Here is a 27,973-nt window from a genome sequence, read left to right as displayed (position 1 = left end):
ACAGTGAGAAGTAACCTCTATATGTCTCTCCTCCAGGTATGACAGTGAGAAGTAACCTATATATGTCTTCCCCAGGTATAACAGTGAGAAGTAACCTCTATATGTCTTCTCCAGGTATGACAGTGAGAAGTAACCTCTATATGTCTCTCCTCTAGGTATGACAGTGAGAAGTAACCTCTATATGTCTCTCCTCCAGGTATGACAGTGAGAAGTAACCTCTATATGTCTTCTCCAGGTATGACAGTGAGAAGTAACCTCTATATGTCTCTCCTCCAGGTATGACAGTGAGAAGTAACCTCTATATGTCTTCTCCAGGTATGACAGTGAGAAGTAACCTCTATATGTCTTCTCCAGGTATGACAGTGAGAAGTAACCTCTATATGTCTCTCCTCTAGGTATGACAGTGAGAAGTAACCTCTATATGTCTTCTCCAGGTATGACAGTGAGAAGTAACCTCTATATGTCTTCTCCAGGTATGACAGTGAGAAGTAACCTCTATATGTCTCTCCTCCAGGTATGACAGTGAGAAGTAACCTCTATATGTCTCTCCTCCAGGTATGATAGTGAGAAGTAACCTCTATATGTCTCTCCTCTAGGTATGATAGTGAGAAGTAACCTCTATATGTCTCTCCTCCAGGTATGATAGTGAGAAGTAACCTCTATATGTCTCTCCTCCAGGTATGATAGTGAGAAGTAACCTCTATATGTCTCTCCTCCAGGTATGATAGTGAGAAGTAACCTCTATATGTCTCTCCTCCAGGTATGACAGTGAGAAGTAACCTCTATATGTCTTCTCCAGGTATGACAGTGAGAAGTAACCTCTATATGTCTTCTCCAGGTATGACAGTGAGAAGTAACCTCTATATGTCTCTCCTCCAGGTATGACAGTGAGAAGTAACCTCTATATGTCTCTCCTCCAGGTATGATAGTGAGAAGTAACCTCTATATGTCTCCCTCCTCCAGGTATGACAGTGAGAAGTAACCTCTATATGTCTCTCCTCCAGGTATGATAGTGGGGGTCGTCTGACCAATGTAACCTATCCTACTGGCATGGTGACCAGTCTGCACCGGGAGATAGAACGTTCCATCAACATTGACATAGAGAGCTCCAGCAGAGACGATGACATCACCGTTATCACCAACCTGTCCTCTGTGGAGGCCTCATACACCGTGGTGCAAGGTGGGACATACACACCTCAGTCTAGGCTGCTGAGGGGAGGATGGCTCATAATAATGGATGGAATGGGAATCTGTGTGTGTGTGTGTGTGTGTGTGTGTGTGTGTGTGTGTGTGTGTGTGTGTGTGTGTGTGTGTGTGTGTGTGTGTGTGTGTGTGTGTGTGTGTGTGTGTGTGTGTGTGTGTGTGTGTCTATTTGTGTGTCTCTGTATGTGTCTGTGTGTCTGTGTGTCTGTGTGTGTCTCTGTGTCTCTGTGTGTGTGTTGGGTGTATTACAGCACAGTATTCTGGTCTGCTGTGCTGAGACACTGGTTTTGAAAGCTTGCTTTACTCCCGTCTCTCTCTGTCTCTCTCTTCTTCGCCACCGCTCTCTCTCTCTCTGTGTGTTTTTATTACAAAGAGATTTTTCCGATAGTGAGAGGGTAGTCTACTGCAGAGTCGACAGAAAGCCATCTCTGTGTGTTTGAAGTGTTGGTAAAACGCTGCCTGGAGGTTTATAACAAATTGGCTTTATGGATTACTGTCGTTTATGGTGATGGAGGCTCAAAGCCACTGTGTGTGTGTATGTGTGTGTGTTTGCGTGAGTGCATGTGCGTGCATATAAATTTCTACATGCGTGCGTGAATGTGTGTGTGTGTGTGTGTGTGTGTGTGTGTGTGTGTGTGTGTGTGTGTGTGTGTGTGTGTGTGTGTGTGTGTGTGTGTGTGTGTGTGTGTGTGTGTGTGTGTGTGTGTGTGTGTGTGTGTGTGTGTGTGTGTGTGTTCGTGCGTGTGTGTGTCCATTCGTGCGTGTGCGTGTGTGTGTGTTCATTCGTGCGTGTGTGTGTGTGTTCGTGTGTTCGTGCGTGCGTGTGTGTGTGTGTTCGTGCGTGTGTGTGTGTGTGTGTGTGTGTGTGTTCGTGTGTTCGTGCGTGCGTGTGTGTGTGTGTTCGTGCGTGTGTGTGTGTGTGTGTGTGTGTGTGTGTGTGTGTGTGTGTGTGTGTGTGTGTGTGTGTGTGTGTGTGTGTGTGTGTGTGTGTGTGTGAGTGTGTGTATGATCCCCCTGTCATTGGTAAATGAAATAAAAGGCTCTTCCTTTGCGTTGGAGGAGAATCACTGTTATCTTATCTTCAATCACAACGTTGTCATCACGCTGTTGCTTTTTGTGCCTCCGATAGAGAAGAAGACCCTCAATCACCCTGTCGCTTTTCAGAGGCTACACCAGATCAGACACTGTTTAGATTTCTTTATACAGTTGAAGTCGGAAATGTACATACACTTAGGTTGGAGTCATTAAAACTCGTTTTTCAACCACTCCACAAATTTCTTGTTAGCAAACTATAGTTTTGGCAAGTCGGTTAGGACATCTACTTTGTGCAAGACAAAAGTCATTTTTTCAACAATTGTTTACAGAAACATTATTTCACTTATAATTCACTGTATCACAATTCCAGTGGGTCAGAAGTGTACATACATTAAGTTGACTGGGTCTTTAAACAGCTTGGAAAATTCCAGAAATTATGTTGTGGCTTTAGAAGCTTCTGATAAGCTAATTGACATAATTTGAGTCAATTGGAGGTGTACCTGTGGATGTATTTCAAGGCCTACCTTCAAACTCAGTGCCTCTTTGCTTGACAACATGGGAAAATCAAAAGAAATCAGCCAAGACCTCAGAAAAAAATTATACACCTCCACAAGTCTGGTTCATCCTTGGAAGCAATTTCCAAATGCATGAAGGTACCACGTTCATCTGTACAAACAATAGTACGCAAGTATAAACACCATCAAATCAAATCAAATCTAATTTTATTTGTCACATACACATGGTTAGCAGATGTTAATGCGAGTGTAGCGAAATGCTTGTGCTTCTAGTTCCAACAATGCAGTGATAACCAACAAGTAATCTAACTAACAATTCCAAAACTACTGTCTTATACACAGTGTAAGGGGATAAGGAATATGTACATAAGGATATATGAATGAGTGATGGTACAGAGCAGCATACAGTAGATGGTATCGAGTACAGTATTTACACATATGAGACGAGTGTGTAGACAAAGTAAACAAAGTGACATAGTTAAAGTGGCTAGTGATACATGTATTACATAAGGATGCAGTCGATGATGTAGAGTACAGTATATACGTATGCATATGAGATGAATAATGTAGGGTAAGTAACATTATATAAGGTAGCATTGTTTAAAGTGGCTAGTGATATATTTACATCAATTCCCATTATTAAAGTGGCTGGAGTTGGGTCAATGTCAGTGTGTTGGCAGCAGCCACTCAATGTTAGTGGTGGCTGTTTAACAGTCTGATGGCCTTGAGATAGAAGCTGTTTTTCAGTCTCTCGGTCCCAGCTTTGATGCACCTGTACTGACCTCGCCTTCTGGATGATAGCGGGGTGAACAGGCAGCGGTTCGGGTGGTTGATGTCCTTGATGATCTTTATGGCCTTCCTGTAACATCGGGTGGTGTAGGTGTCCTGGAGGGCAGGTAGTTTGCCCCCGGTGATGCGTTGTGCAGTCCTCACTACCCTCTGGAGAGCCTTACGGTTGAGGCGGAGCAGTTGCCGTACCAGGCGGTGATACAGCCCGCCAGGATGCTCTCGATTGTGCATCTGTAGAAGTTTGTGAGTGCTTTTGGTGACAAGCCGAATTTCTTCAGCCTCCTGAGGTTGAAGAGGCGCTGCTGTGCCTTCTTCACGACGCTGTCAGTGTGAGTGGACCAATTCAGTTTGTCTGTGATGTGTATGCCGAGGAACTTAAAACTTGCTACCCTCTCCACTACTGTTCCATCGATGTGGATAGGGGGGTGTTCCCTCTGCTGTTTCCTGAAGTCCACAATCATCTCCTTAGTTTTGTTGACGTTGAGTGTGAGGTTATTTTCCTGACACCACACTCCGAGGGTGGGTCAGGAAAATGGGACCATGGGACCACGCAGCCGTCATACCGATCAGGAAGGAGAGTTCTGTCTCCTAGAGAGTTCTGTCTCCTAGAGATGAACTTACTTTGGAGTGAAAAGTGCAAATCATTCCCAGTACAATAGCAAAGGACCTTGTGAAGATGCTGGAGGAAACATGTATCTATATCCACAGTAGAACGAGTCCTATATTGACAGAACCTGAAAGGCCTCTCACAAGGAAGAATCCACTGCTCCAAACAGCCATAAAAACGCCAGACTACAGGTTGCAACTGCACATGGGGACAAAGATCGTACTTTTTGGAGAAATGCCCTCTGGTCTGATGAAACAAAAATAGAACCGTTTGGCCATAATGACCATCGTTATGTTTGGAGGAAAAAGGGGGAGGCTTGCAAGCCAAAGAACACCATCCCAACCGTGAAGCATGGGGTTGGCAGCATCATGTTGTGGGGGTGCTTTGCTGCAGGAGGGACTGGTGCACTTCACACAAAAGATGGCATCATGAGGTACGAAAATTACGTGGATATATTGAACAACATCTCAAGCCATCAGTCAGGAAGTTAAAGCTTGGTCGCAAATGGGTCTTCCAAATGGACAATGACCCCGAGCATACTTCCAAAGTTGTGGAAAAATGGCTTAAGGACAACAAAGTCAAGGTATTGGAGTGGCCATCACAAAACCCTGACCTCAATCCTATAAAAAATGTGTGGGCAGAACTGAAAAAGTGTGTGCGAGCAAGGAGACCTACAAACCTGACTCAGTTACACCAGCTCTGTCAGGAGGAATGAGCCAAAATTCACCCAACTTATTGTGGGAAGCTTGTGGAGGCAACCCGAAACATTTGACCCAAGTTAAACAATTTAAATAAAGGCAATGCTACCAAATACTAATTGAGTGTATGTCAACTTCTGACCCACTGGGAATGTGATGAAAGAAATAAAAGCTTAAATAAATAATTCTCTCTACACATATTTCACATTTTTAAATTAAAGTGGTGATCCGAACTGACTTAAAACAGTGAATTCTTACTGGGATTAAATGTCAGGAATTGTGAAAAACTGAGTTTAAATGTATTTGTCTAAGGTGTATGTAAACTTCCGACTCTATGTTTAAGAGCAATTTTCCCTCTAATTCTTCTCAGCACTGACCAAATTTCAGGAATTTACTATGAACACTGAGGAAATCAGTGGTCAAGTCGGCTATTGTGGCTATTTGATCATAATGTAGACCTACCAGAGTGGCCTACCATCAAATGCATCACCTAACATTTTAACCTTTCTTGCGCAGGCATTCTGCTAGCGATCCACCTCGACAACATCCTGTGAAATTGCAGGGCGCGAAATTCAAATGACAGAAATAGAAATATTTAACATTCATGAAAATACAAGTGCCAAACATCAAAATTCTTGTTAATCCAGTCACTGGCTTTATGGCGAAAGCACACCATGCGATTATCTGAGGACAGCACCCCGCATACAAAAGCATGAAAAACATTTTTCAACCAGGCAGGTGTGCCACAAATTAGCGATATAATAAATGCCTTACCTTTGAAGATCTTCTTCTGTTGGCAATCCAAAAGGTCCCAGCTACATCACAAATGGTATTTTTGTTCGATAATGTCCTTCTTTATATCTCCAAAAACTCAGTTTAACTAGCGTGCTTCATTGTATAATCCGCCGGTTTCCCTCCTTCAAAATGCATACAAAATGAATCCCAAACATTACCAATAAACTTCTCCAAACAAGTCAAACAACGTTTATAATCAAACCTCAGTTACCCTAATACAAAAATAAACTATAGAATTTAAGACGGAGAATTGTTATTGTCTTTACCGGTGTCACGTTCTTTCAAAATCGAACCCAGAAGCAGACCAGGACAAGGAGAGTAGGAAGAAGGTGAGTATTTATTTACAAGTGAATGTGAATGGGTAGATATATCCAGGTGGCGTAGCGGGCATCGGTGGTGAGTTGATGGGAGTAAATAGGTGGATCCAATGGGGTAGCGGAATCCTCCGACGACCAGGCGGGAATGGGGTAAATGATCCGGGTGAGTAACTGAAGACAAAACAAACGGAGGTAAGTTTAAGGCAAGCAATACGTAAAAAACAACAAAACAAATTCTATCCAACTTGAGGCTGATACTATGGCACAACATACTGTTCATGGCTAACGATCCGGCAGGGAATGGATGTCAGGTCAGAGCTTTTGAAGGGGAGAGGTGATGATCAGGACAGGTGTGCAGATTACTGATGGGATACAGGTGCGGGTGAACATCGATCTCCCAACAAGCTAATTCGCCCGGCAACCAGACAGGGTGCGTTCCAGGACACCGGAAACACACTCCAGGACAGAAACACAGGCAAACACAGACTCAGGAAGCGGGATTCGTGACAGTACCCCCCCTCCGACGAACGCCACCGGGCGGACTACCTGGAGCGCCAGGGTGGAGGCGGTAGAAGTCACGAAGCAGGTCGTCATCAAGGATCTGACGCCGAGGAATCCAACTCCTCTCCTCTGGACCATATCCTTCCCAATCCACAAGATATTGGAAACCTCGACCCCGCCGTCTGGAATCCATTATGCGGCGCACCGTGTAGGCAGGACCACCTCCGATCATCCAAGGAGGAGGAGGACGAGGAGGAGGGGGCAACAGAGGACTGAGGAGAACCGGCTTGAGGCAGGAGACATGAAAGGTGGGGTGTACTCGAAGCGTTGCCGGCAATTTGAGTCGGACCACAACAGGGTTGATGATTCTCTCCACCACAAACGGACCAATGAACTTTGGTGACAGTTTCCTCGACTCAGTCCGTAGAGGAAGATCCCGTGTAGCCAACCAAACCTTATCTCCGATGGTATAAGCGGGAGCAGGAATACGGCAACGATTCACCTGGATCTGATACCGGTCAGAAACTCTAAGGAGGACCTTCCTGGCCCGATGCCAGGTCTGGTGGCAATGACGAATGTGGGCCTGGACAGAAGGAACCGAAAGATCCCTCTCCTGAGAAGGAAACAAGGGAGGTTGGTATCCGTACAGGCATTGGAAGGGGGACATCCCAGTGGCAGATGAAGGAAGGGTATTATGGGCATACTCGACCCAGGGTAATTGAGATGACCAAGAGGTGGGATCAGAGGAGACAAGAAAACGCAGTGTGGACTCCATCTTCTGGTTGGCTCTCTCCGCCTGACCATTAGATTGTGGGTGAAATCCAGAAGTGAGACTGACTGTAGCTCCAATGGCCAAACAGAAGGATCTCCAGACAGCAGAGGTAAACTGAGGACCACGGTCAGAAACAATGTCACTGGGCAATCCGTGGACCCTGAAAACCTCCCTAACCAGGATCTCGGACGTCTCCGTGGCAGATGGAAGCTTGGAGAGAGGGACAAAATGAGCAAACTTGCTGAATCTGTCCACAATGGTCAGAATGACCGTGTTCCCAACAGAAGGGGGCAATCCCGTGACAAAATCCAGGGCCGGATGCGACCAAGGTCGCCGAGGAATAGGTAGGGGGTGAAGAAGCCCAGAGCTGGGCCGATTGGTACTTTTGTTCTGAGCACAAACAGGACATGCGGCAACAAACCTCCGGGTATCTTCTCCCATGGCAGGCCACCAAAATCGTCTGCGCACTAGCGCCATAGTCCGAGCAACGCCAGGGTGACAAGCTATCTTGCTGGCATGGGACCACTGAAAAACAGCAGAACGGACCGACTCAGGCACGAACAACCGACCGGGTGGACCGTTACCGGGGCCGGGCTGCGTCCGAAGGGCCGCCATCACATCCTCCTCAATCTTCCATGTAACGGCTCCCACGACAAGGTTCTGGGGAAGAATCGTCTCAGTCTTGGCCCCACTCTCATCCGTCTTGGAGAACATCCGGGACTAGGCGTCCGCTTTGCCGTTCTTCGACCCAGGTCGGAACGTCAGGGAAAAATTGAAGCGTCCAAAAAACAAAGCCCACCTGGCCTGACGGGAGTTGAGACGTTTAGCCGATTGCACGTAAGCCAGATTCTTGTGGTCAGTCCAGACCACAAACGGTTGCTCCGCTCCCTCCAACCAGTGACGCCACTCCTCCAAGGCAAGCTTCACAGCGAGAAGCTCCCGGTTACCCACATCGTAGTTTCTCTCAGCTGGTGAAAGACGACAAGAGTAGAAGGCGCAGGGATGGAGTTTACCGTCAGTGGAGCTACGCTGGGACAGGATGGCGCCCACCCCCACATCAGACGCGTCCACCTCAATAACAAACTGACGGGAAGTGTCAGGTTGAGAGAGAATCGGTGCGTTGGTGAATCGGCTCTTCAAGTTCAGAAATGCTCGGTCTGCCTCAGGAGTCCAACAGGAAATTCTGGTGCAAGACGTCAGAGCAGTTAAAGGGGCGGCCACCCGGCTGTGATCACGGATAAACCTCCGATAGAAGTTCGCAAATCCCAGGAATCTCTGGAGCTGCAATCTCGTACCGGGCCGGGCCCAATCCCAAACCGCCCGAACCTTCTCTTGGTCCATCTTGATCTCACTGCAGACTCACTGACCCGACTGGGGACAGCATGAGAACAGGCAGTCCTGAGGCAGTTAGCATGGCACTCAATGCTCCAACTCGTTACCTTACCAGTCACCCAATCGAACGAAGGATTGTGTTCTCTTAGCCAGGGGTATCCAAGAACCAGAGGAACATGGGGGGGAAGGCAAAATGAAAAAAGAAATAACCTCTGAATGATTCCCCGACAACAACATCTTAACCGGTTCAGTCCTCATCGTGATCCGTGCCAGACTACTGCCGTTCAGAGTGGTTGCTTCAATGGCTTCCGGTAATTGCTCCTTGGAAAGCCCCAGCTGTTCCACTAAGTCGGCATCAATGAAGCTGTCATCGGCACCTGAATCGATGAAAGCGTTAATCGCTAAACTCTGATTCTTATTTATGAGGGTAGCAGGAAAACTAGGTCTGACAGGGCTCTTGAGAGGTTGAAACTGGCTCGCTAACAAACCTCCCAAACTTAACGAGCCGAGCAGTTTAACGGGCGCAGAGGACAAACGGAGATGTAATGTCCCGAGCTACCATAGTAGAGGCAGCTGTTGGTCTCACGTCTACGTTGGCGCTCGTCCTTAGTTAACCTGTGCCGCCCCACTTGCATAGGTTCAGGATCTGGCGGCAGGACTCCTCCACTAATCCCGTGTGAAGGGAAAATGATCAACCCGTTCTGGTCCACTTCCTGACCCGAATGGTAACCGAGTCTCAGATTGATTAGATGGACCCCACTGCTTCTCCCTCCTTCTCTCTCGGACTCTATTATCTACCCGAATAGCTAAGGTGACCAAACTATCTAAGTCACTAGGCTCTGGATAGGAGATCAGCTCGTCCTTGAGTTGCTCCGACAACCCCTGGTAAAAAGCCGCTTGTAGTGACTCCTCATTCCAACCACTCTCCACAGACAACATCCTGAACTCGATCATAAAGTCTGCCACACTGCGAGCTCCTTGGCAAAGAGTGAACAAACGTTTAGCTGCGTCCTTACCTCGGACTGGATGGTCAAAAAGCTTTCTCATCTCTCCCGTGAACTCCTGGTATGAAGCCATGCAGGTCTCCTGTCGTTCCCAAACGGCTGAAGCCCATTCCAGAGCTCTTCCACGCAGCAGTTCAATAACAAAGGCTATCCTAGCCTTGTCAGTGGCGTAGGAATGGGGCTGCAGATCAAACACTAACCCACACTGCATAAGAAAAGAACGGCATCTTCCCAAATCCCCTTCATATTTATCAGACGTCGGTACCTTGGGTTCACGGAAGGAAACCGCACCAGACACGGCAGGTGAGATGGGTGAAACAGGTGGTGAATGAATCGCCGGCAAACTGAGCTGATCCTGGATTTGTGTCAAGCTGGCAGATAAGTTCTGGATTGAACCCGCTATCTCCTGTAGCGCCGTCTTGTGTTGTCCCAATGTCTTCCCCTGCTGGGTAATGGCATGGCAAACGGAGTCCAGGTCCGCTGGGTTCATCCTTGGCCGGATCGTTCTGTCACGTTCTTTCAGAATCGAACCCAGAAGCAGACCAGGACAAGGAGAGTTGGAAGAAGGTGAGTATTTATTTACAAGTGAATGTGAATGGGTAGATATATCCAGGTGGCGTAGCGGGCAGCGGTGGTGAGTTGATGGGAGTAAATAGGTGGATCCAATGGGGTAGCGGAATCCTCCGACGACCAGGCGGGAATGGGGTAAATGATCCGGGTGAGTAACTGAAGACAGAACAAACGGAGGTAAGCTTAAGGCAAGCAATACGTAAAAAACAACAAAACAAATTCTATCCAACTTGAGGCTGATACTATGGCACAACATACTGTTCATGGCTAACGATCCGGCAGGGAATGGATGTCAGGTCAGAGCTTTTGAAGGGGAGAGGTGATGGTCAGGACAGGTGTGCAGATTACTGATGGGATACAGGTGCGGGTGTACATCGATCTCCCAACAAGCTAATTCGACCGGCAACCAGACAGGTTGCGTTCCAGGACACAGGAAACACACTCCAGGACAGAAACACAGGCAAACAGAGGCTCAGGAAGCGGGATTCGTGACAACCGGAGATAAACAACAAAGAACGCGCTCTCATCCATGCACATGAAAACACTACAGCCAAAATGGGAGCCACTACAAATTCTAGCTCATTTTTCCAAAACCAAGACTGCAACTCTTTCTAAACACTGTTGACATATATTGGAAGTCCTAGGAACTGCAATCTGGTAGGTTTTCATCTCATAATAAACATGACAGACATTGGAAACAGTGGTAGGCTATACATTGTTTTTGGCGGGGGGATGGTTTGTCCTCGGGTTTTTGCCTGCCATATCAGTTCATATCAGTGTTTTCTATCCAAATCTACCAATTATATGCATATCCTACTTTGGGCATGCTTTTCATCCAGACGTCAAAATACTGCCCCCTAGCCCAAAGAGGTTTTACCAGAGAAATAGCTGTTCTATCATTCAGCCTACAATAGCTGCCAATGTGTGGTGTTCAATGTAGGCCTACATTACATGAGACTTGATAGAGTTAACTAACAGGGAAAACTCTAGAAAGTTGAGTGAAGTTCAATCTCGTGACAGTATTTATTCTGTACGGCAGGCTAGGGGCTATTGCGCTCATGCACACGCACAGTTAAAGGGGAACATGGTTTTTGAGTGTTTGAGTGGGGGATAGAAAAAACTGAAATGACAGAGTGCCAGATTATTCAAGCTTGCAAGCTCTTCAATAAACCAGATGAGTCACTCTGAGTGTTGAGTTGCCTGATCAGAAATGATACTGACAAGTTGCCTGATCAGAAATGATACTGACAAGTTGCCTGATCTGAAATGATACTGACAAGTTGCCTTATCAGAAATGATACTGACAAGTTGCCTGATCAGAAATGATACTGACAAGTTGCCTGATCAGAAATGATACTGACAAGTTGCCAAATGTATCAGATGACAAATTGTTAGGTTTTTGTTCAAGGAAAGAGTTCTGCTTGTGAAGGGCAGCGAAAATCCATTTCAATTTAATCTGCAACTTTCTCTTTTTTCAGCACGTAAACATAACAGAGGAAGACGCCAGTAAAAGAGCCAACTCACATGACAACTCCCTTCTCTCTCCTTGTCCCCATCGCGCCCTACAGACCAGGTGAGGAACAGCTACCAGCTGTGTAACAACGGCACCCTGCGGGTGATGTATGCCAATGGGATGGGCATCAGCTTCCACACTGAGCCCCACATCCTGGCCGGATCGGTCAGTCCTACTATTGGCCGTAGGAACATCACACTACCCACAGACAACGGACTCAACTCCATTGAGTGGCGGCTCCGCAAGGAACAGACCAAAGGGAAGGTCACTGTGTTTGGCAGGAAGCTGAGGGTGAGCTGAGATGACCTCGCTGTCATTTAATCATTAGCGATGACATCACATACTCTACAGTATGTGTATAGATGACATCAGTTACTTTGTGTAAAGATGACATCACTTACTCTGTGTGTAGAGATGACATCACTGACTCTGGCTACAGAGATGACATCACTGACTGGCTACAGAGATGACATCACTGAGTCTGGCTACAGAGATGACATCACTGAGTCTGGCTACAGAGATGACATCTCTGACTATGGCTACAGAGATGACATCACTGACTCTGGCTACAGAGATGACATCACTGAGTCTGGCTACAGAGATGACATCACTGATTCTGGCTACAGAGATGACATCACTGAGTCTGGCTACAGAGATGACATCACTGACTCTGGCTACAGAGATGACATCACTGAGTCTGGCTACAGAGATGACATCACTGACTGCCTACAGAGATGACATCACTGACTCTGGCTACAGAGATTACATACATAAGGGCACTCTTCGACATTTGCAGTATGATTGATGAGGATCTCCATATTGCAAATGTACGGTCCCTTACTAGACGTCCGCGAATGCTTTTAAAATAGGCTGACGGCCTCGGTCCGTGCACCATGGCCAGATCTTCCGAGAAGCTCCTGAATGAAGTCTCTCGGACATTTGGTTTCCGTTTTATTTATTTTTTCATTTTGGTCATTTTTCCACTGTTCGGTAATATTCCACCAGATGGCGAGTGGCTGCTTATCGCAAATGGACAAAACATCACCAGTGACATGGCCATTTCTCCTAGACGGAAAAGACTTTGAAGATGAAACTCTGTGAGCACAGGTTTGTCCAATTGGGCTGTTAGCCCAGAAACAAGATGGCGTCGAGGCCTCAACACTTTTTGAGTTAAGGCCCATTTTCTGGGATTAAAGGTCAAAAACGGTCATAGAGTGCTAATTTGACCGCTAATTTGACAGCTTCACGTCAAAGTATGTGAACCTACAGTGTCAGGGGAAAAAAACAGCCATTTATCTATCGTAATTTACAAGAAATCATACAATGTCAATTCAGCTTCCTGTGCCAACCGGAAGTGCCTTAAATTGGGGTCATAGGGGCTGTTTTAAAGGGTTAAAAATGTAATATCTTTCTAAAACAGCATATGTGTGATTAGGCAATGCTCATGAACTGTAAATCAGTCATTTCTCCCATCAGATGTCCAAGAAAAACTCTCTCTCACACACACACACACACACACACACACACACACACACACACACACACACACACACACACACACACACACACACACACACACACACACACACACACACACACACACACAGCAAGGATGGAGTAACACAACAAGCGATGGAGAGGAACCACTTTCACTGCCCAGCCATCCCAAGTTCAATGGGCCAGTCAATTGGGCATTTCTGCAGTATACTAGAGCATGCCAAATTCGTGATGGTAAATGCCCATTGGAAACACATTGCAAACAGACAGTACATTTGCAATAAGTTTAAACAGTGATAAACCATCACCAAATTGACACTCTGAAATCAACACCAACGAGCGATGGAGAGAAACCACTATCACTGCCCTGCCATCCCGAGTTCAACAGGCCAGTCAATTGGGTATTTTTGCAGTATATTAGAGCATGTCAAATTCATGATGGTAAATGCCCATTGTAAGACATTGTAAATGGACAGCCGTACACCTGGTAAATGGTTTTTAATAACTTTAGGGGGTGCAATGGGTCCATGGCCAAGAAAGGAGCAACCCACCCGTGCCCAACCAATAGAGGGCACCCCTGGTGATTTTGGACGTTTTTCCAAAAATCGTTTAAAAAACGACAAAGTCCCACTTCTCTCTCATAAAACATGACAAATAGACCTTCTATGTTGATTCAGGGCTTAACATAGTGATATATATCATTTGGTCAGTATAAATGCCATTTGGACATGGTTCACTGACTTTTGAGTTCGGAAACTGACTTCCTATGATCATATATGGCAAATGGACATAACATCCTGATTTGGCACTTCCAATACTTATATATGGCATTTGGACATTCCTTATGCCATTTGGCCATGGTTCACTGACATTTGACCTCCTATGATAGTGTATTACAAATGGACAAAACATATAACTCAATAAAATAAGATAAAGGTATGTTCATATGGTTGTTATATATGTATTATTGACAAAAAAAATCTAAAAGATTTCGAAAAACGGTCCAGAAAGCACTTTTTTAGAAGAAGTTGTACTTTTTGAAAAAAAAATAATAATAATTTACCCTTGGGTCTTGGCTTTATGTTCATTTGCAATATGAAAATTTACGGTGGAGCACGCTCTCACTCTTTGGGATTTTTGCTGTATGACACTTGGCATTTGCCATAAGCTTTGAATGAACTGCGGTCCATTTGAGTGGTATTTGCAATCATGTATGTGTTTCGTCTAAAGGCAATATATATATATTATGGCAATATGTTGCCATTCATTTTTGTCCATTTCATGGGGGCTTTCCCTTTCATAACTATCTATCTTCCTCCAGGCACATGGTCGTAACCTCCTCTCCATCGACTTCGACCGCAACACTCGGACAGAGAAGATCTACGACGACCACCGCAAGTTCACGCTCCGCATCATGTACGACACGCAGGGCCGTCCCGCCATGTGGTTGCCTAGCAGCAGCCTAGCGGTGGTGAATGTGTCATACTCAACCACGGGTCAGCTGGTGGGGCTGCAGAGGGGCAGTATGAGCGAGAGGACAGAGTTTGACCCTCAGGGACGTATTCTGTCACGGTCATTCATAGATGGCAAGGTGTGGAGCTATAGTTATCTGGATAAGGTGAGGACATAGCACTGTCTGGTACTTTTACTGGTACTGGTACTGTTACCGGTACTGTTACTTTTACTGATACTGTTACTGTTACAGGTACTGGTATTGGTACTTTTATTGATACTGTTACTGGTACAGGTACTGTTACTGTTATTGGTAATTTTACTGATACTGTTACTGGTACTGTTATTGGTACTTTTACTGATACTGTTACTGGTACTGATACTGTTATTGGTACTTTTACTGATACTGTTACTGGTACTGGTACTGGTACTTTTACTGATACTGTTACTGGTACTGTTACTGGTACTGTTACTGTTATTGGTACTTTTACTGATACTGTTACTGGTACTATTATTGGTACTTTTACTGATACTGTTACTGTTACTGGTACTGATACTGTTATTGGTACTTTTACTGATACTGTTACTGGTACTGTTACTGGTACTGTTGTTATCATCTGTGTGGAGCTACAGCCACCTGGATAGGGTGAGTGCATCATAGCACCTGTGGCAGGGATAGTAAAAACAGGCTGGTTGAGAGAAGTGAAAAGTTCATAAAATGATGTTATTGGTGATGATGATGATGACTTATGTTCCCTCTCCCTCCTTCTCTCCCTCATTCGCTTTCTCCTCTGTCCCTCCTTCGCTCTCTCCAGTCCATGGTCCTTCTCCTGCAGAGCCAGAGACAGTACATATTTGAGTTTGATGCCTCGGGGCGAGTCACGGCCGTCACCATGCCTAGTGTAGCTCGCCACACCATGTCCACCCACGTCTCTATCGGTTACATCCGCAACACCTACAACCCTCCGGAGAGCAACGCCTCCATCATCCACGACTTCAGCGAAGACGGCCGCCCCCAGGCCACCCACTACCTCGGCACCGGCCGACGTGTCCTCTACAAGTACGGCAAGCTGGTCAAGCTAGCTGAGATCCTCTACGACAGCACCGTGGTGACGTTCGGTTATGACGAGACAGCTGGGGTGCTGAAGATGGTGAACTTACAGAGCGGTGGGTTCTCCTGTACGATACGTTACCGTAAGATGGGTCCGTTGATTGACAAGCAGATCTACCGGTTCAGTGAGGAGGGGATGGTGAATGCTAGGTTTGACTACACTTACCATGACAACAGCTTCCGTATCGCTAGTATGAAGCCAGTCATCAGTGAGACTCCTCTGCCTGTGGACCTCTACCGCTATGACGAGATCTCTGGAAAGGTGGGTAGAAAACTATACTACTAACCCTAATTCTAGTTCCAACCACAACCCTAACCCTAGCTTCAACCCCAACCCTCAACACTAACCCTAAACCTAGCTTCATGTCCACATCCTGGTTCAACCCTAACCCTTAACCCTAGCCCTCAACTCCAGCCACAATCCAAACTAACCATAGCTCCACGCACAACTGTAAACCTAGCTCCAGCCACAATCCTAAACCTAGCTCCAGCCACAACCCTAACCCTAGCCCTCAACCCTAGCTCCAGCCACAACCCTAACCCTATCTCCAGCCACAACCCTAGCTCCAGCCACAACCCTAACCATAGTTCCAGCTCCAGCAACAACCCTAACCCTAGCTCCAGCTCCAACCACAACCCTATCCCTAACCCTAGCTCCAGCCACAACCCTAACCCTAGCTCCAGCTCTAGCCACAACCCTAAACATAGCTCCAGCTCCAGCTCCAGCCACAACCCGAACCCTAAACCCTAGCTCCAGCAACAACTCAAACCCAAACCTAACTCCAGCCACAACCCAAACCCTAAACCCTAGCTCCAGCAACAACTCAAACCCAAACCTAACTCCAGCCACAACCCAAACCCTAAACCCTAGCTCCAGCAACAACTCAAACCCAAACCTAACTCCAGCCACAACCCAAACCCTAAACCCTAGCTCCAGCAACAACTCAAACCCAAACCTAACTCCAGCCACAACCCAAACCCTAAACCCTAGCTCCAGCAACAACTCAAACCCAAACCTAACTCCAGCCACAACCCAAGCCCTAAACCCTAGCTCCAGCAACAACTCAAACCCAAACCTAACTCCAGCCACAACCCAAAACCTAAACCCTAGCTCCAGCCACAACCCAAACCCTAAACCCTAGCTCCAGCAACAACTCAAACCCAAATCTAACTCCAGCCACAACCCAAACCCTAAACCCTAGCTCCAGCAACAACTCAAACCCTAAACCCTAGCTCCAGCAACAACTCAAACCCAAACCTATCTCCAGCCACAACCCAAACCCTAAACCCTAGCTCCAGCAACAACTCAAACCCTAAACCCTAACTCCAGCAACAACTCAAACCCTAAACCCTAGCTCCAGCAACAACTCAAACCCTAAACCCTAGCTCCAGCAACAACTCAAACCCTAAACCCTAGCTCCAGCAACAACTCAAACCCTAAACCCTAGCTCCAGCAACAACCCAATCCAACCCATTGCAGGATGTCAGTTACAGTTGATAGACTAAGCATAAATCATCTATACTGGACTATCTAGTTCAAGTGGGACCTAGACCCTCTGTACAATATTTGACTTAACTCTTGACTATTGTCTTGACTACAGGTTGAACACTTTGGGAAGTTTGGTGTGATCTACTATGACATCAACCAGATCATAACCACAGCTGTGATGACCCTCAGCAAGCACTTCGACACCCACGGGCGCATCAAGGAGGTGCAGTACGAGATCTTCAGGTCCCTGATGTACTGGATGACGGTGCAGTACGACAGTATGGGACGGGTGGTGAAGCGAGAGCTGAAGATTGGACCATACGCCAACACAACACAGTATCGCTATGAGTATGACGGGGACGGACAGCTCAGCGGGGTGAAGGTAGGAGATCTGACTTGTCCAGTGTGATACTAGTCCTGCAGTAGTTGAGCACCAAATCACAATCCTAGAAGATTACTATAGACCCCTTCCTGAAACATTGGTCTTCATTAAATATTGATTTTCTTTGCAAATACAGAGAATGTTTTTCCTTTTCACTTTAAACTTCAGTTTTAGATTCTCCTACGTTCAATTAGCTGATTTAAGCTGTCAAAAGCTTTGACTATCATTAAATGTGAAGACTGTATATTATCAAATCAATTCTCTGTGTGTAATTTAATTACGCGATTAAACTAATCATGTAACTTTAATTAACTAGGAAGTCGGGACACCACAGGAAAAAATTGTTTATAGAGTGTGAATTTCCAGAATATAACTCTTCAGATATTTTCATATATTATCAATTACAGTCACTTATTAATGTATTATTACCTCATCAGTCATATTCTGAATATCACAAACCTTAGCCTAGATCATGAATCAGCGACATACAAATTGGCTTAATTATTTATTTCTTTAATCTTAATCAATCACAGAATTACATAAACACACACACATTGGTTACTGACATGATAGAAAAGTTCCTAGTGGGCTAAGCCGATATGATGGCTTGGTAGACAAAGGGAAGGGGTGCGTTCCCCAGGAGTCCCAAGGTATTTTTCGTGGTTGTAGTTGTTATAATGGATACTTCTGAGTACCATTCGGAAATGTTCTTAGAATGGATCTGGTTACCAGACTAAAGTATTTAAACAGCTGCAGCCTGAATAATTGTTCTTTAGTTTGTAGATTAGCCATTTCATATTAGCCATTTCAACATCTAGCGACAGCTCCGTATTTTCTGGTCTAATGTACATTTTGTTGGAAGTGGATTTTATACTAGAGTAGAAAATGGGGCATTTCCATGACGCAGATGTAAATGTCTGTACTCACGGGGTGTGGCCACTGACTAGTTAAAACTTCATATCTAAACAAGTATCTCATTTAGAAGGCCATCACATTACATCTTCTCACAAATAGTTTCATATTTAATCATATACGTTCCACAACATGTAGATGTACATCTGATATATACATTGTGAAAGCTCTTAAAGTTACAATGTTTCCGTTATAACATCTTTAATGATATTACCACACAGTAAAGGTTGGACATGATCATCGTTTAAATACCCACAAACCATTCCAAATGGTTGGAATACAGAAATATTGTTACATTAGAATACGTTTTGAGGTTACCGTACTGCTTTCTCTGTAGTAACAAAGTGATTCTCAACTTTCATCTTGGCAGAGTGGGGAAAGGAGTTTCTGTATTTACAACCGTCATAAAACAGCAGACTTCCCGCTCTCCCCCTCTACGAGAGAAAGCAGTACGGTAACCGTACAGTGAGAGGACCCACTGTAACCTGATCCTTCAGATTGTCACAGGAGAGTCATGACAAAGCCCTTGGTTCCTATAAGGAGCATAGGCAGTTGATTTGTCTACTCACCATTGGTATGAAAGAGATGACTTCAGGTTTGATTTTAAAGAGATGATTTCGGCCTCCCGAGTGGCGCATTGGTCTAAGGCACTGTATCGCAGTGTTAGCTGTGCCACTAGAGATCATGCGACCGAGAGACCCATTGGGCAGCGCACAATTGGCACAGCGTCATCTGGGTTAGGGGAGGGTTTGGCAAGCAGGGACGTTCTTGTCCCTTCGCGCACTAGTGACTCCTATGACGGGCAGGGCGCAATGCACGCTGACACGGTAGCAAGGTGTACGATGATTCCTCCGACACATTGGTGCAGCTGGCCAGCCGGGTTAACTTCTTTGGGGTAGGGGGCAGTATTGGGTAGCTTGGATGAAAAACGTGCCCAAATTAAGCTGCCTGCTACTCAGCCTTAAAAGATAAATAGACATATGATTAGTGAATTTGGATAGAAAACACTCTGAAGTTTCTAAAACTGTTTGAATGATGTCTGTGAGTATAACAGAACTGATATGGCAGGCAAAAACCTGAGAATAATCCAACCAGGAAGTGGGAAATCTGAGGTTTGTAGTTTTTCAACTCAGCCCCCATTGAAGATACATTGGGATATTAGTTATGTTTCACTTCCCAAGGCTTCCACTAGATGTCAACGGTATTTACAAACTGTTTTGAGGATTCTACTCTAAAGGAGGGGCTCATAAGAGCTCTTTGAGTGAGTGGTCTGGCAGAGTGCCACAGCCTCGGTCTGGTGCGCTTACGTGAAAGATAGTAACATTCCACTTAATTTGTACAGACAAAGGAATTGTCCAGTTGGAACATTAGTTTTATGTTAAAAACATCCTAAAGATTGATTCCATACTTAGTTTGGCATGTTTCTATGGCCTGTAACGGAACTTTTAAAAATTTTCGTCCGACGTTCAGCGCGACCTGAACGCGCTTTTGGATTTGTTTACCAAACACCCTAACAAAAGAAGATATTTGGACATAACTGATGGACATTATCGAACAAATCAAACATTTATGGCGGAACTGGGATTCCTGGGAGTGCATTCTGATGAAGATCATCAACGGTAAGTGAATATTTAAAATGCTATTTCTGAGTAATGTTAACTACCCAATATGGCGGGTATCTTTTTGGCTTTTTGTCTAAAGGCTGTTCTCAGATTATTGCATGGTTTGCTTTCTCCGTAAAGTTTTTTAAAAATCTGGAACAGTGGTTGCATTACGGACAAGTTTATCTAAAGTTCCATGTATAATAGTCGTATATTTATAGATGTTTATTATGAATATTTCTGTAATTTGATGTGGCTCTCTGCACAATCACCGCATGTTTTAAAACTACTGAATGTAACGCGCCAAAGTAAACTCAGATTTTTTTATAAACTTTATCAAACAAAACATACATGTATTGTGTAACATGAAGTCATGTGAGTGTCATCAATGGTTAGTGATGAATTTTATCTCTATTTCTGCTTTTTGTGACTCCTCTCTTTGGCTGGAAAAATGTGTTTTACTGTGGCTTGGTGGTGACATAACATAATCGTTTGTGGTGCTTTTGCTGTAAATCCTTTTTGAAATCAGACACTGGCTGGATTAACGAGAATTGTATCTTTAAAATGGTGTAAAATACTTGTATGCTTGAGGAATTTTAATTATTAGTTGTTTTGAATTTGGCGCCCTGCACTTTCACTGGCTGTTGCAGGGGGGGTTCCACTAGTGGAACGGGGTTGCCCAGTTTTAGACAGGTTAAGCGGGCATTGTGTCTAGAAGCAGTGTGGCTTGGCTGGGTTTGTGTTTCGGGGGACGCACGGCTCTCGACCTTTGCCTCTCCTGAGTCCGTACGGGAGTTGCAGCGATGGGACAAGACTGTAACTACCAATTGGATACCACAAAATTGGGGAGGAAAAGGGTATACATTTTTTTAATAGAAAATATACAAAAAAAATAAAGAGATGACTTCAGGTTTGGTATTAAAGAGATGACTTCAGGTGTGTCAAAGTTCTTTTCATTCTCTATGCCTCCAGGTGAACGACTGGTCCACGTGGCGCTACAGCTACGACCTGAACGGTAACCTGCACCTCCTCAACCCCGGGAACAGCGCCCGTCTCACGCCGCTCCGCTACGACCTCCGAGACCGCATCACACGCCTGGGTGACGTTCAGTACCGTCTGGATGAGGACGGCTTCCTGAGCCAGCGAGGCTCGGATGTCTTTGACTACAACTCCAAGGGCCAGCTCCTTAGAGCATATAACAAGCTACCGGGAGGCTGGAGCGTCCAGTACCGCTATGACGGACTGGGCAGGAGAGTGTCCACTCGGACCAGTCTGGGACAACACCTCCAGTTCTTCTACGCTGATCTGAACCACCCGGCAAGAGTCACACATATATTCAACCACTCCAGCTCAGATATTGCTTCACTGTACTATGACTTGCAGGTAGGCTACCAGATTATTAGAGAAACGTGTGTTCATCAACGGGCTACATGTGCTAACTACTGTTCATTGTGATTGTCTTATGACCTTGTTATCGTTGTCATATAACCAAGTTGTTGTGGTTGTCATATAACCAAGTTGTTGTGATGCTATCATTACAGAGTATATTGCATAACTATTATCACACATTAATGGTGATGTCACCATCTGTGACTTATTGTGATATAGCCTAACAGAGTCAGGGACACTATCATTACTTTAATCTCATAACTATTATCACCCAGTTATGGTGATGTGTCTGTCTGTGCGTTATGGTGAAGTGACTGTCTGTAAGTTATGGTGAAGTGACTGTCTGTGAGTTATGGTGAAGTGACTGTCTGTGAGTTATGGTGAAGTGACTGTCTGTAAGTTATGGTGAAGTGACTGTCTGTGAGTTATGGTGAAGTGACTGTCTGTAAGTTATGGTGAAGTGACTGTCTGTGAGTTATGGTGAAGTGACTGTCTGTGAGTTATGGTGAAGTGACTGTCTGTGAGTTATGGTGAAGTGACTGTCTGTGAGTTATGGTGACGTGACTGTCTGAGTTATGGTGACGTGACTGTCTGTGAGTTATGGTGAAGTGACTGTCTGTGAGTTATGGTGAAGTGACTGTCTGTGAGTTATGGTGAAGTGACTGTCTGTGAGTTATGGTGACGTGACTGTCTGAGTTATGGTGACGTGACTGTCTGTGAGTTATGGTGAAGTGACTGTCTGTGAGTTATGGTGAAGTGACTGTCTGTGAGTTATGGTGACGTGACTGTCTGTGAGTTATGATGTAAAGCCCGTACTGCTTCCCTCAGGGTCATCTGTTTGCTATGGAGGTGAGTAGTGGAGAGGAGTATTACATCGCCTCAGACAACACCGGAACACCACTGGCTGTCTTCAGCAGCAACGGACAGATGATCAAACAGGTAATCATGATGACAGTAATAATAATACTATTAATGATTGTTAAATATCTCAAGGCCCATCATCCGCATTTTAATAAGATAAGCCAAGATAAGATAAGTTAGTACTTGATGTCCAGAGAGGTCAATTTTATTATTCAAATAAAAAATACAAAAATGGACAAATAAACCAACTTTGTCTTTCCTAATTTCTCCAGAGGGGATAAAGTTTTAGTGAATTGAAGTGAAACATGTGTCTGTGTTTGTTGTGACCTCCAGGTCCAGTACACAGCGTACGGGGAGGTGTACCTGGACTCTAACCCAGAGTTCCAGCTGGTGGTTGGGTTCCATGGGGGTCTCTATGACACCCTGACCAAGCTGGTCCACTTCACCCAGAGGGACTATGACGTCCTGGCAGGCCGCTGGACCTCACCAGACTATGCCAGCTGGCCCAAGATCGGCAAGGACCCTGCACCCTTCAACCTGTATATGTTCAAGAACAACAACCCCCTCAGCGACGTGTTGGACATCAAGAACTACGTCACAGGTAGAGCGTCTTTGGATCCTTGAAAAGAGCTTTATAAAACCCATGCATTATTGTTACTGAAGGTAAAGGAGAGAGCTGAGTGGGGGGCGTTGTGTTATCATTGTTAATGGGTAGTTCTCTTTCTTTATTTTTCATTTTCATTCATTCTGTTGTCTTTGCTCCCCAGACGTGAAGAGTTGGTTGGTGATGTTTGGTTTCCAGCTCAGTAACATCATTCCAGGGTTCCCCCGTCACACCCTCTACTTCGTAGAGCCTCCCTACGAGCTGCAGGCCAGCCAGGACTGTGAAAATGGACAGGTGAGAAGGCCTGGGACAGCCTACAGCTCCATTGCACCATATTGATTAAATTGAGCCAAATGCGGCCTGCTATTATAGATAAACAGTCCTCTCTCTTTCTCTCAGAGTCGGATGCCAATTAGATGCGACACTGAATACAGAATCAGTAATATGAACCTTCAATGATTACAGTGAAATCTGGACATGAATAGATGAGAGTAGCTGTAAACCAGACAGTATAAGTGTTTCCTCATCTGCATTCTTCTGGTTGACCAGTGACCTTTAACCTCTCTCCTACCCCTATCTCTCCTGTAGCTGATAACGGGGGTGCAGCAGGCAGCGGAGCGCCACAACAAGGCCTTCATGGCCCTGGAGGGACGGCTCCTTAACAAGGACCTCCGCGACCGCCGCGACAAGCCCGGACACTGGTTTGGCACATCAACGCCCATCATCGGCCGGGGAGTGATGCTAGCATTGAAGGAAGGACGTGTGGTGGCGGCAGTTAGCTCCATGGCAACTGACGACAGCCGAAAGCTGTCCCTGGTCCTCAACGGCGCCACCTACCTGGACGGAACGCACTACACGCAGGATGGATGTGACTGTCACTACTTCGTTAAAGTCGGTTCGGCCGATAATGATCTACTGATGCTGGGGCTGACCAGTGGACGCATGGCGCTGGAGAGCGGGATCAACGTGACTGTGAGCGGGAGGTCGCGGCGTGGCGCCACAGTGGAGTTTGCGGTGCCGTCGTTAGCCCTCAGCGTGCGGTATGGGCTAGCGCTGGACGTGGTGGACGAGGAGAGGGTGAGGCTGCTGGAACTAGCCCGGCAGAGGGCCCTGGCTGGGGCCTGGCTGAGGGAGCAGCAGAGGGCCAAGGATGGGAAGGAGGGGAGCCGGCTGTGGACGGAGGGAGAGAAGCAACAGCTGCTGACCGCGGGGAGGGTACAGGGGTACGACGGGTATTATGTTCTACCTGTGGAACAGTACCCAGAACTGGCTGACAGCAGCACCAACATCCAGTTCCTGAGACAGAACGAGATGGGCAAGAGGTAACAGCCCACCTGGACTGGGATGGAGGACTGGCTGACTCTCTCTCTCTCTCTCTCTCTCACTGACTCTCCTCCTCCCCTTCTCCTCCTCCTCCCTTTCATTCCCTCGTCCTAGTTACTAGTTCCTTCCTCTCTTCGCACCCACTCCTCCCTGCCTTCTCCTTCTTTCCCCTCCAACCCCGCAGAAAATTTAAAAAACAAATGGGGTTTCTCACTGAACGCTGCAGGGACTTTTGAAAAGAAGAATATACTAGAAAACTTTTTTTTTTTTACTTTTTCTGCCAAGGGCAAAAAAATCTAACATTTAGACAGAAGTTTATTTTATTTTTTATTTTTTGTTGATGTTGAAAACAGACTGTGGAGAAAGGCACTCATGAACCTTGAAAAACAAACTGTTGCTTAATAACTAAGATTCCCCTTTTAAAAAAATAAATCAATATTTTCACCCATATTTTTAGGGTCACTATGAGGGCGTAATGACAGACTCTGAACTGATGGTGGCGCTGTGTTGTGCTGGGTGCTCTGATAAGGGCCTGCCTCTGAAATGAACTTGTAGAGTAAAGGGACCAATAGGGATACAGAGCCACCACAGGGCCCAGCCAATCACAACACTGATCGGAAGAGAAAATCACCAACGACATCAAGCACTGCAGCATAGGGACGTAAAATGGAGTAAAACGATGAGTCATCTCACTGTCTCAGGCCTCCCATTCTCCACCACAGAACTGTTCTTAGCTACTGCAGCAACATATCCTAGCTACCAACACTCACACCACTGAGATCCTTTAAAAGACTTCAAACTAAAGAAAACAAAAACATTTTAGACACACATAAATTGGAGAATTTTTTTGTTGTATATTTGCGGATATCATAAATAGTATCACAAGGTTTTATTTTGAAATTGGTGAGATTATCATACTACTGTAATAGCTCCACATGTGTAAGACTATTACACAACAGTACAGAGTATTACAGTTCAGAGTATTATACTACAGATCAGACTACTACAATACTGCTCAGAATACTACACAACAGTTCAGAGTATTACACTACAGTTCAGGCTACTATACTACAGTTCAGACTAATAAACTATAATTCAGACTACTATACTACAGCTCAGACTACAAAACTACAGATCAGACTAATATACTACAGATCAGACAACGACACTACAGTTCAGACTTTACTACAGCTCAGACTACCACAGTACAGATCAGACTACTACACTACAGTTCAGACTACACTAATACAGTTCAGACTAATGTACTACAGTTCAAACAACTATACTACAGTACAGATCAGACTACTATACTACATTTCAGACTACTATACTACAGTTCAGACTACTAATCTACAGTTCAGACTAATATACTAAAGTTCAGACTACTACACAAAAGTTCAGACTACCTCAGTTCAGAATACTACACTACATTTCAGACTACGAATCTACAGTTCAGACTAATATACTACAGTTCAAACTAATGCACTACAGGTCAGACTACCCCAGTTCAGACTACTACACTACATTTCATCCTACTATACTGCAGATCAGACTAATATATACTACAGTTCAGACTACTACACTACAGTTCAGAATACTATACTGCAGTTCAGACTAATACACTACAGTTCAGACTACTATACTACAGTTCAGACTAATAAACTATAATTCAGACTACTATACTACAGCTCAGACTACAAAACTACAGATCAGACTAATATACTACAGATCAGACAACGACACTACAGTTCAGACTTTACTACAGCTCAGACTACCACAGTACAGATCAGACTACTACACTACATATCAGACTACTACACTACAGTTCAGACTACTCTAATACAGTTCAGACTAATGTACTACAGTTCAAACAACTATACTACAGTACAGATCAGACTACTATACTACATTTCAGACTACTATACTACAGTTCAGACTACTAATCTACAGTTCAGACTAATATACTAAAAGTTCAGACTACTACACAAAAGTTCAGACTACCTCAGTTCAGAATACTACACTACATTTCAGACTACGAATCTACAGTTCAGACTAATATACTACAGTCCAGACTAATACACTACAGGTCAGACTACCCCAGTTCAGACTACTACACTACATTTCATCCTACTATACTGCAGATCAGACTAATATATACTACAGTTCAGACTACTATACTACAGTTCAGACTACTATACTACAGTTCAGACTACTATACTACAGTTCAGAATACTTTACTACAGTTCAGACTACTACAGTACAGATCAGACTACTACACATCAGACTACTACACTACAGTTCAGACTACTCTAATACAGTTCAGACTAATGTACTACAGTTCAAACTACTATACTACAGTACAGACTACTACAGTACAGATCAGACTACTACACTACTGTTCAGACTACTCTAATACAGTTCAGACTAATGTACTACAGTTAAAATTACTATACTACAGTACAGACTACTACAGTACAGATCAGACTACTACACTACTGTTCAGACTACTATACTACAGTTCAGACTGCTATACTACAGTTCAGACTACTAGACTAAAGTTCAGACTACTATACTACAGTTCAGTCTATAGTACAGTTCAGACTACTACGCTACAGTTCAGACTACTATACTAAAGTTCAGACTACTACACAACAGTTCAGAACACTTTACTACAGTTCAGACTACTGTACTACAGTTCAGACAACTACACTACAGTTCAGACTACTATACTACAGTTCAGACTACTACACTACATTTCGGAGTACTACACAACAGGTCAGACTACTATACTGAAGTTCCTACTCATACACTACAGTTCAGACTAATATACTACAGTTCAAAATACTATACTACAATTCAGACTACTATACTGCAGCTCAGACTACTATACTGCAGCTCAGACTACTAAACAATAGTTCAGACTACTAAACGACAGTTCAGTCTACTAAACTACAGTTCAGACTACTATACTACAGTTCAGACTACTATTCTACAGTTCAGACTACTACACTACAGTTCAGACTACTACACTACAGTTCAGACTACTATACTACAGTTCAGATTACTATACTACAGTTCAGACTACTATACTACAGTTCAGACAACTACACTACAGTTCAGATTATACTACAGTTCAGACTACTACACTACAGTTCAGATTATACTACAGTTCAGACTACTACACTACAGTTCAGACTACTATACTACAGTTCAGATTATACTACAGTTCAGACTACTACACTACAGTTCAGACTACTACACTACAGTTCAGACTACTACACTACAGTTCAGATTATACTACAGTTCAGACTACTATACTATAGTTCAGACAACTACACTACAGTTCAGATTATACTACAGTTCAGACTACTATACTACAGTTCAGACAACTACACTACAGTTCAGATTATACTACAGTTCAGACTACTATACTACAGTTCAGACAACTACACTACAGTTCAGATTATACTACAGTTCAGACTACTATACTACAGTTCAGACTAATATACTACAGTTCAAAATACTATACTACAATTCAGACTACTATACTGCAGCTCAGACTACTATACTGCAGCTCAGACTACTAAACAATAGTTCAGACTACTAAACGACAGTTCAGTCTACTAAACTACAGCTCAGACTACTACACTACAGTTCAGACTATTATACTACAGTTCAGACTACTACACTACAGTTCAGAC

The 27,973-nt window shown here is 44.7% G+C and overlaps 1 protein-coding gene across 1 annotated transcript in view; it reads left to right on the top strand.

Moving 5' to 3' along the window:
* The window catches only part of LOC118374651 (teneurin-2-like), a 450,055-nt gene extending 422,495 nt beyond the window's left edge, over window positions 1-27,560 (top strand). Inside the window, exons 26-35 of the mRNA XM_052487936.1 lie at window positions 1,005-1,180; window positions 11,707-11,942; window positions 14,470-14,766; window positions 15,416-15,973; window positions 17,313-17,582; window positions 21,068-21,478; window positions 22,313-22,423; window positions 22,679-22,946; window positions 23,113-23,243; window positions 23,538-27,560. Of these exons, the coding sequence (XP_052343896.1) occupies window positions 1,005-1,180; window positions 11,707-11,942; window positions 14,470-14,766; window positions 15,416-15,973; window positions 17,313-17,582; window positions 21,068-21,478; window positions 22,313-22,423; window positions 22,679-22,946; window positions 23,113-23,243; window positions 23,538-24,275 (3,196 nt within the window). The 3' untranslated portion in view covers window positions 24,276-27,560. The remainder of the gene's footprint in view (window positions 1-1,004; window positions 1,181-11,706; window positions 11,943-14,469; window positions 14,767-15,415; window positions 15,974-17,312; window positions 17,583-21,067; window positions 21,479-22,312; window positions 22,424-22,678; window positions 22,947-23,112; window positions 23,244-23,537) is intronic.
* Window positions 27,561-27,973: the final 413 nt, after the last annotated feature.

This window comes from Oncorhynchus keta, chromosome 30, assembly GCF_023373465.1.
Source record: "Oncorhynchus keta strain PuntledgeMale-10-30-2019 chromosome 30, Oket_V2, whole genome shotgun sequence".
Lineage (NCBI taxonomy): Eukaryota > Metazoa > Chordata > Actinopteri > Salmoniformes > Salmonidae > Oncorhynchus > Oncorhynchus keta.
The sequence above is the reverse complement of the archived record's forward strand: the minus strand, read 5'-3'. Positions and strand labels throughout refer to the sequence as shown.